Genomic DNA, 10,542 nt, shown 5'->3' with positions numbered 1-10,542 from the left:
GCCTCATGTTTTAACAATAACATACACATACACAACAAAATATAGCAAAATATAGCAATCAAGTTTGATACAATTCAATATAAATACATCAATCATAAATAGTTTGGACATGTTTTTCCACCCCAAAAACATAAAAAATGAAAATAGGGGGAAGGTGTGAATACTCACAATGTTTCAAGTATCTACAAGTGGTGCTTCAAAATACACCAATGCCTTTACTACCGGGATCCTACGACATCAAACACATGCTAGTGAGTTTCTATGACGAAATCTAATGCTAATATACTAAATTCTACAAATAGATAAATGCCAAATTTTTGTTCTAATATTGCTTTTGTATTAAATGGGTAACAATTTTTCTGAAATGGTGATACTTTATAACTCATGTGATTAAGATAATTCTGGTTATTATTTACCAGGTTTCTGTAATATTAATTGAGGGCATTTCAACACATTTAAAGGTGTTTTAAAGTCCTAAAAAGACAAAAATATTATCAAACAGTTTCCAAAATCCATCAAATTTTGCATTTTCATTCCAAATACCGTAAAGGTCTTCCAGAAATTTTCCCTTGAATTTTTGATGTGATTAACTATTTTTCCAAATTTTTAAGCCTTCATTACAATATAAATTCGTGAAAAATAGCATCCAGATGATAAAAATTCCCAAAATTTTTATAATACTACCACTAAACATACTGAAGCTGGAAAAAATATAAAAATGGGTATCTAAACAGCTTATCCCAATTTTATAATTTTTGTGCATTTATTCTAACAAAAATGGAAATAAATAGAAAGCAGTTTCCAATATTTCCCAAACTTTTTGTAACACTGTTATTATACATATAGAAGTTGTGAAAAATATAAAAGATATTTTTCAATTAGTCTTGCTATTTTTCTTTGTTTTATTTTGTTGGATAATCATTATTTGGTGAATAATTATCAAACAGCTAAAGTAAATTACCAAAAAAAATTTAAACTTCATTTACAGTGTACATAATCCGGAAAAAATACCAATGGTGATTTCTATATATGTAATCTTATTTTGTGGATTTAAGTGTATTTCATCTTAGATAATAGAAGAAAAATAGCATACTAAATAGAAAAATCATCCAAATTTTCATTTAAAGTTCTAATCTATTATAATGTCTTCTGGTAAATTTTCATAAATTTTGGATGAGTAGAACTATTTTTCCCATTATTAGTCCAATATAAATACAAAAATCGGGGAAACCTAGTTATGCATTATGAAAATTTCTGAAAATATTTTTCTGAGTATTCCACATGAGGTAGGATCTACGAAAAATCTTAGATAGCCTTTTCTCATTCCCTGAAGTGGTTTTGTGATTTATTTGAATTAAACAAAAAGAAAATTCATAACCATAACAAACAGTAACCAAAATCGATGAAACTTACTGAGATGTCGTCATTTACTTTAGGGGTCATCCACGAATTTACCTAGGATTTATAGACCTCAGAAAGTACTTTAAATGTTTTATGGCCTTGTTTTCTTGTAACAATTTTAATAAATTAACAAATGATAAAAGCTCCTGGGATTTTCCAGATCCTCATATCATCTTACGAGGAATCTGAGGAAATTTTATTTCGAACAGAAAAGGTATCTAGATTTTTTTATGAATAAAATCATTTACATGCACTATTAACAATGTACTTTGATCATCAAGCTCTTTAACTTGATGTTCATCACATGCATCACGGTTTGAAGACCATGTATGGACATATTTTGTCCATAGTGATGTTTTCCACGGAAAAACTTGAATGCATAAGGTAGATGAATCTTCAAGACTTATAAAAATTCGTATTTTAGGGTTTGACATAGGTTTTGGTCCTTGGATTTCACCATCAAACAACATGCATGTTGTTCTTGGGGGAAACCCTACCACCATCATCATCAAACTCGAAATTCATGGATATGTTCATGAATGTTCATAAAGAATGGTGTAGAAGAAGAAGAAGAAGTGCAAGAAAAACCTTTAAAACAAGAAAGAAAGTGAAGGAAGATGAAAGATTTTCATGATTACCTTGAAGAACAACCCTAGAAGATGAAGATTTGAAGGTTAATAGATGTTCTTGGCTGGAGAATTTTTTGGGTTTTAAGAGAGAAACAGAGAGTTTGAGTGTGGTAAAGAGTGGAGTGTGAGAGAGAGGGTGAAGGGAAGTTGTTGTGTGAGAGAAGATAAAATGATTGAAAGACTTGGGGAAGAGGGAGCATGGGATGTGGTGGACGATTTTTTTGAGTATGAGAGGGGTCTTTTCTCTCATAATAAAATTTTTATATAATTTCTCTTTAATTTTTATAAAACCCTAATTTTTATCAAGAGGCTTCTTTATTTAATTCTTAACTTATTAAAATCTTTGTTTTTAGCTCATAAAATATGATGTATGTTTGATAATTAAATTTTTAGGTCTTTGATTATATCCCATAACTTAATTATTTAAATTTGATATAATAAGGTTTATAACAAATCTTATACAGGTTTTAGATTTTAAAGTTTATAAATTTGGATTTTTGGGCTCTTTAGGGCTTTTGGAACTTTGTTAGATATTTACCATCATGTTGAAATGAAATTAGAATATTTTAATTTATTTTTAGGGTTTTATACCCTTTTTTAATTGTAACAATTGTTTAGAGTTCGCTCTAATTCGGGTATTGGCATTTCCTACAGTAGCTAGACAACTTACTAGAATCGTAAGAGTCAAGTATATTAGTCCTAGATTTTAGTTGGATCCTAGTTTATACAATATTGTGACCTAATTTCTATTACTAGGTCTTGGCATGATGTGAATATATGGTTTATAAAAAGTTAAATGAGTCCAAGAATTACCTGAATTTGACAGTTGTCACAGATAACCTTAGATCATTAGATTTTCAATCCATAATGACGAAGTAATAGTATTTCTACTATATCTACCAACAAACCATTGAAAAAAAGTAATAACAATCTTCTCAAAAAGGGCACTCCTAAAAATAGGTGGTGAATTGAATATCACACTATTCATGTATCTCCATATGAATTAAATCGTGGTCAACACAATAACTTACAACACCTTCCTCTTCTCGACATTAACCCTAATCAAGTCAACCATATACAATAACTCCAAAATATTAGAGAAAATGTGGAAAGGGAGATCTAACCATTTAATCAGCTTAATCCTTATCTGATTCGCCACATCGCAGGAAACAAACACAAGATTCACTTCCTCATTAGCCGACATACACAAAGCACACATCACCGAGGGAAAATCGATGTTTCTTGAATCCAAGTTGTTCCTAGTAGGAAGTCTATCCAAGAGAACATGCCAAAGAAGAACGTTAACCTTGATCGGAACTAAACGACACCATCTAGTAGCAATAGAGTCAGAAGGAAGGGTACACTCGTCTATATAACACTTGGTACTACTAATTGTAAACTATCCATCTATTGCTAACTCCCACTCCAACCTATCACTCCTATCCGAGAACACCACCTGATATAACATCCCAGTTAATTACGCAAGTTGATCAGCAGAAACACCACTCGTGATATCCCTATTTCAAGCCCAAAACCACTCACCATTTTGCCACCTATTAGCAACAAGGAAATCTTCTTGATTCTCCAATGCATAGAGCCTCGAAAATCAAACAATTAAACTCAGATTCCCGAACCAAACTTCTTGCAAAAACCAAGTACCGTTCCCATTCCCAATTTATTTTCACAAAAAAAGAATGAGGCAAAACCACATCAACATGCAACTTATCCCGCTTCTTCTACATAGACAACCACACTCCACGACCTCTCGACATAAGATGAGAGGTACCATACCCCCTTGAGAGCCATATATACTTCTAATCACCTTAACCCAAATGGAGTTTGTATCTGTATGGAATCTCCATTTCCACTTATAAAGAAAATCCAAATTAAAGGCCTTCAAGCTGCCAATTCCTACCCACCTTTATCTGTGGAATTTAACACCAATTCCCACTTGACCCAGGAAATTTTCCATTCCTTTTTTTCAGTACCCCATAATAACCGAGATCTCAAGGATTCAACCAGCCTATACGCAACCTCAAGAGACTTGAACAACAACATATAGTAAATACCAAGGCTACCAAGAACAACTTTTGACAAGGTCAATCGACCACCCACTGAAAGCAAGTGAAATTTCCAATGAGCAAGACGTTTCTTGAACTTCAAAATAAATTACCCCAACTATCAATTATACCCATATTTTCCCCAACAGGAAGACCAAGATACAAGAAAGGAATGGAAGCAGCAGAACATCCCGTACACAGGACCCTCTTTTCAACTTCATAATCATTTATACCAATCCCAATAAAATTTGATTTCTACAGATTAATACATAACCCATAAACTAAATAATAACAACTAAGAACCACAATGTGGTTAGCAATATTTGTTTCCTCCCATTCACCTAGAAATAGAGCATCATTAGCAAAAAAAAAAGATGAGAGAGAGCCACATGATCGTTTCCAATAGAGAGACCACAAAACAAACCCTGATTCACTGCATCTTAAAAAACCATGTGCATACCTTCCATAAAAATAACAAAAAGAAAAGGGGATAAAGAATCTCCCTGCCTAAGACCCCTCTGCAAAGTGAATTCCCGAGTAGCCAACCCATTAACCAGAACTGAAGCACAAGAGGATTGTAAGATAGTTTTAATCCAGCCAATCCACTTCTTGTCAAACCCCGCAAACTCCATTAAATTCAAAAGATACTCTCATCTCACATAGTCGTAAGCTTTATAAAAATATAATTTAAATATGAAAGCCTTCTTTTTCTGCTTGTACCACTCAATCACTTCATTTACCAATAAAAGTAGACTGCTCAGAACTGACAATACTATCAATCACCACCGCCAAACGATTAGCTAAAAGTTTCGCAATAATTTTATATTGCACCCCAATTAAGCTAATAGGTATATAATCTGTAATGCACGTAGAATTATCTTTCTTTAGGATTAGAGTGAGAAAAGCAGAATTACATCCGTACGGGATATAACTAATCTCTACGAACTCCTAAACAAACCTGCACACATCATTTTTAATAAGATCCCATAAATGTTTAATGAAACGGAAAGAAAACCCATCAGGACCTGGGGCACGATCACTCCCACAAGACCATACAACAGTCCTAATCTCTTCTTCAATAAACACTCAACTCAAACTCAAAGCCTACTCCGAAGAAAGTTTTTTTTTTTAATGGAGAGCTAGGGAAAATAACCGAAGCACCATTAAACCGGTTAAATTTATATTTGAAAAACTTTAAAAAATTAAAATTTTACTTCAATGGGATCAATCATCCATGAACCATCCACAATGAGACCAGATATAACTAGTTTTCTTCTTTTTCTTTTTAAATGAGAATGAAAAAACTTAGAATTTTCATCCCGTTCAACACCCCACTTAGTCTTACATTATAAAAAAGTCGGGCATTAGCGGCGACGCATGTCGCCGCTATAGGTATTAGCGGTGACGTGTCGCTGCAAAAACATCGCTGGTAATGCTTCGTGGCTAATGGATTGCTTGTCGCTGCTAATACACAACCGTCGGCGCTAATAATGTTCGGACGCCGCTAACGACGTCACCACAAAAACTGTTTTCGTTTTTTTTCTTTGTTTATTTAATATTAAAATTATAAAAAACATTTAGCGTTTATAAAATCTGGTACAATTTTATAGAAATATTAACCCATACACAACCAAAACCAATATAACATTTATAAAATATTAATCCACAATCCAAAATATTAATCCATACAACCCAAAGTATTCTTCTAAACAAAACATTTCATAAAATCCTAAAATTCTTACTCGTCGTCACCACTCTCATCATTTCCTTCATTATTATTTGGTGATGGCAATGAGCGAAACCACTCTACCAATGTCGCAGAACATTTCGGGTTCTTTAATATCGTTTGCAACATTTCCAACTACAAAGAAAACAAAATATATTACCAACATATCATAATAGTATTATACTTTCCAAAAATTACCAACATAAAAAAATACCAACATATCTAACTATAACCAGAGCATTCTATTTTCCAAAAATTACCAAACTACAAAATATCAACATATCAAACCATAACCAACATATCATTATAGCATTCTACTTTCCAAAAATTACCAAACTACAAAATATCAACATATCAAACCATAACTAACATATCATTATAGCATTCTACTTTCCAAAATTACCAAACTACAAAATATCAACATATCAAACCATAACCAACATATCATTATAGCATTCTACTTTCCAAAAATCACCAAATTACAAAATATCAGCATATCAAACCATAACCAACATATCATTATAGCATTCTACTTTCCAAAAATGATCAAACTACAAAATATCAACATATCAAACCATAACCAACATATCATTATAGCGTCCTACTTTTTTTTCGTTTTACCATTATAGCATTATACTTTTCAACATAAACTAACAATTACCCGTGATTGTGGTGGTTCATGTGTCATCGGTTGTTCCTGATCCTACATAGACACAACGATAGGAGGTTTACGCCCAATGCCTCTGATATGTCCGCGTCGAACACCAAATATTCTTTCAAAACATTGTCTTATATTACTTGGTGTTAGACCGCTTGCTGCAGAAGAAGCTTGGGTTTGTTGATTAATCACCTGGAGTAAAGTATTATGTATTCTCAAAAAATGATAAACATCATAAAAATTAGATTACTAAATACCCTTGACGATATAAACACTTATATGAAAACACAAATTAACCACATACGTATTGTTGCTCGACTGCAGAACTATAAAATACCCCTTGGCGATTGAAATTAGCTTTACAGAATACTTCGATTCGAGTGATATCCTATTTAACATTAAAAATTAGATTAATTATACTTTAAATATATCATAACTTACTTCTTTAAAACATGCATTGTTGTACGAGCTCGACCCCTGTCTGTTTACAACTAGTTGTTTTTCACGGATTTCTGTGTTTGACGTCGAACGCCTTAAAAATTTGGGCGATTAAAAATGTTCGATTGCCTTCGCCCAATTTTCAGATGACAAACCCTTGGGGGGAGGGGGGTGCTTAGTGCCATTGAGATATCTGCAGCCCCCCCCCCCCCCCCCCCCGATTTCCTTAAAATAAGAATGGGCTTCACTTTTTCGGCCTCTGTAACTTTTCCAAGACTTGAATCAATGCTCCACAACAAATGTGCATGCTCCAGATCCAAGTTAACCTTATCCAAATCAAACTTATTCTACAAATAGAAAAAAATTAGTTAATTAAATAACAATCACAACTAAACTTAAAATATTATCCAAGCTACCTTTATATGCATAACTGTTGCATTCCTTAATGCGGGGGAAACATTGTCCCAACAAGATACGTTCAAAGGGACGATGTTCCACAAATACCTCCCAATTTCATGTGTCAACCAATTACCAGTCTTCCCAACAGCTGAAGTTGTAATGACCAACATTAAGTCACTAACAAAATTAAGCACTTTGAAACCATATACAATACATTACTAGAAGTAAGTTGTTATTAATAACCTAATTAAGCCAAACTATTAATCCTAAATATCACATAATCATACATGTATATACAATACATTACTAGAAGTAAGTTGCTATTATTCCAATTTCATACAATTAAACATACAACACATCCAATTCAAATTCCAATTTCAAACAATTAAGCAATACATCCAATTTCATACAATCCTACCATTTTAGACGTCGAATTTCAATTTCATAGAAAAGTATACACCTAAATACAAATCACACAAACCATGTCTAATTCCATTTTCATGCAAATACACTACAATGAGCATAAACACAAATCAAATATACACTAGGCTGCGTAAATATGAGAAAACATACATATCACTCAAAAATCATAAACTAAATACAAAATCACACAAACCATGTCTAATTCCATTGTCAGAAATCTTTTTGACAATATCAATTACAACCCTTACCAAATCATTGTCGTTCACGCCGCCATTAACTTCCTTGTATATCTCATCTAGTTGCTCCAATAAATCCTTCCTGAGGCCACGATTTTGATTAGCCACGGCCTTGTGCCAAAATTTCATTTTTTTTTTCTTTTAAGCCTTTAAGTTTATTTTTAAAGATAATAAACTTATTGGCATTTTATTCAGCATCAAAATCAGCCCAAACCTCTTTCACCATACCCTCAAACCCATCAACTAAGAACCAAGAATGAAACAACTTAAAGGGAGTTGGATCGTAGTCAATAGATTCATTTTTTAACACTTCAGGATTATGATCCAACCATAGACGAGTGAGAACAATACCAACCATATTCTAAAAAAGATCTATAACCCCATTAGAAAAAGGAAACGATCAAGTCTAGCCATCTTCAAACACTGTCTATCAACCCGGGCAAAACTCCTTCCCCCATTTGAACATCAATAAGGTCCATATCAATAATCAAATTATTAATGTCATCCGTCATAGGATAACAAAAAGTTGTGCCACTTCTTTCATCAGTGGAGCGAACCAGATTAAAGACACCAAATCATCAGTGGAGCGAACCACATTAAAGACACCAAATATAACGAATTCCCCTTTATTATGTCACATAAAGGATGCAATGTAATCCCATAACTCCTTTTTTCTATGTCTATCTTCTGGACCATAGATATTCACAATAAAACATTTCACATTAGAGGCCACCACCTCTCCCTCAAGAATAAGACTATTATCAACAGACCAGATCCTACTTTTTTTTTAACACAACCGGATCCCACACAGTCAAAATACCACCAGATCGACCCCTTTCACTACTACTTGCCACTTCAAATTGATAATTTCCCCACACAAAACAAACATAAAATAATTTAAACACGTCAGTTTCGTTTCCAAAATACCCAACACACTAATACCATGATCAACACATACATTTTTTTTATCCATCTCCTCTTCCTATGGCATTTAATGCCACACACATTAATGGACAAAAAATTCATTTATATTTTCCTGTAGCACCATTTCTATCGACCATCTTAATAGTGTCATTTTTGCATCCAGTAAATTCACATCCAAGCATCTTACCAAACTCTACATATCGCTCCATACCTTCAATTAGAGAACCAATCGTAATACATTTTTTCTAAGTAATTTTCCATTACCTTTATGAGAAGAAGATGACCAAAACTTTCCAGTAGGGGCTGATCCGGATTGAATAGGAGAATGAAATTGGAATGCATGAAAGCCCGGGGGAAGGGTGGCCGAATCAGTTCCACCTTTATCGACATCAACCGAACCTTCCACCCCAAGAGACCCAACCACGATAGCCATTACCTCCGCAACCTCATTCTCAGGGTCATTCTGTTTTTGATTCAATTCTGGATCCACACATTCCAAAACAACAACTTCAGTAGAAGGGAATTTTTTATTTTCATGTAATGGTACTTTAGAGTGTACCGATGCTTCACCCATCTCACCCATCATCTTGTGATTTGACTTGCTGGATTCTTCATCAACAACTCCTTCATGAAACCTATCATGCTCTAAGTCAACATGAGATCACTAGCACTATAATTGGAATCATGTGCACCATTATCCTCACTCTCAGCATTGTTTCTTCGCTCATCTTCCACAAAATCATCTTCCTCATAATTATGTATAGATTAACCATCAGACTCGTCAATATTGCCTTTAATGGTCGGATACCATGAGGCAGTCTCTTGAACACTAAAGATATATTCTGTGCCAGCAATAACAGCAACCAGACTATCACAAATAATGCTCACCAAACAAGAGTTAACACATACTTTTCCGCTATTACGTTTCTCCTCGAGATCTTCATCAATAAACATAAAAGTACGATACAAAGAAGCTACCTTCTTGACTGTAGTATCAGACAAAGCACACGAAGGAAGACCTTGTATTTTGATCCATACAACTCTCTCCTTTACCAGGAAATTCTTAGATACACTACGTAATTCTTTAAAATAAGTCTTCATAGTTGCATGTATTTTGAAATTAATGCAAGCCTCAACTGATGTGAACTCAAACCATAGCCATGTTCCAACCACATAACTAACCTCCACCTCTTTGAAACCTTCAACATTCATTATCCATTTCATATCTAGAAGACTAGCCATGTATTTTGGAAAATTAATAACAAAGAATGCAACTAATAAATTATCAACATCACCTTGGTTACATCCTACCCCATTCATGTTTTTATTGCAAATTTTCCATTCATACTCTTTGTGTACCATCATCTCCAATCATCAACGATCAAGAAGAGGAAAGATTTGGGGTGCGAATTAACTTCAGTATCTGATAGAACATCACAATCCCATTTTCACAGATGCAAATGAGACTGTTTGGAGGTGACCTACTTTTTCTACTGATATCTGCTTCATCATTTTATAAATTGCTTCGTTTTCTCATATTTAAAATTGATTCTCTCATATCATCAACTTACCATAAACTGGAGCTTTTCTTTTTGGATTGGTGGTGATTTGTATATTTTGTGTCATAATGTTTTTGGTGATAGATGCT

The 10,542-nt window shown here is 33.6% G+C and overlaps 1 protein-coding gene across 1 annotated transcript; it reads right to left on the bottom strand.

Moving 5' to 3' along the window:
* Positions 1–3,941: 3,941 nt before the first annotated feature.
* Positions 3,942–4,722, bottom strand: LOC145104769 (uncharacterized). Its single transcript, XM_079041956.1, has 4 exons — positions 4,551–4,722; positions 4,394–4,431; positions 4,204–4,345; positions 3,942–4,144 (listed from the first exon to the last, which is right to left on the bottom strand). Exons 1-4 carry the CDS (start codon positions 4,720–4,722, stop codon positions 3,942–3,944), a joined length of 555 nt encoding a protein of 184 aa, XP_078898082.1.
* Between the last annotated feature and the right edge of the window lie 5,820 nt (positions 4,723–10,542).

The sequence above is a fragment of the Lactuca virosa genome, chromosome 4 (genome assembly GCF_052849685.1).
Source record: "Lactuca virosa cultivar CGN04683 chromosome 4, Lactuca_virosa_CGN04683_v6, whole genome shotgun sequence".
Classification (NCBI taxonomy): Eukaryota; Viridiplantae; Streptophyta; class Magnoliopsida; order Asterales; family Asteraceae; genus Lactuca; species Lactuca virosa.
The sequence above is the reverse complement of the archived record's forward strand: the minus strand, read 5'-3'. Positions and strand labels throughout refer to the sequence as shown.

Coding starts and splice junctions, on each gene's coding strand:
- LOC145104769 (XM_079041956.1), bottom strand. CDS start 4,722: ATGGAGTTTGCGGGGTTTGACAAGAAGTGGATTGGCTGGATTAAAACT. Junction 4,432..4,550: donor TTTTGTTATTTTTATGGAAG/GTATGCACATGG, acceptor CTCTATTTCTAG/GTGAATGGGAGGAAACAAAT. Junction 4,145..4,203: donor GGGTATAATTGATAGTTGGG/GTAATTTATTTT, acceptor ACTTGCTTTCAG/TGGGTGGTCGATTGACCTTG.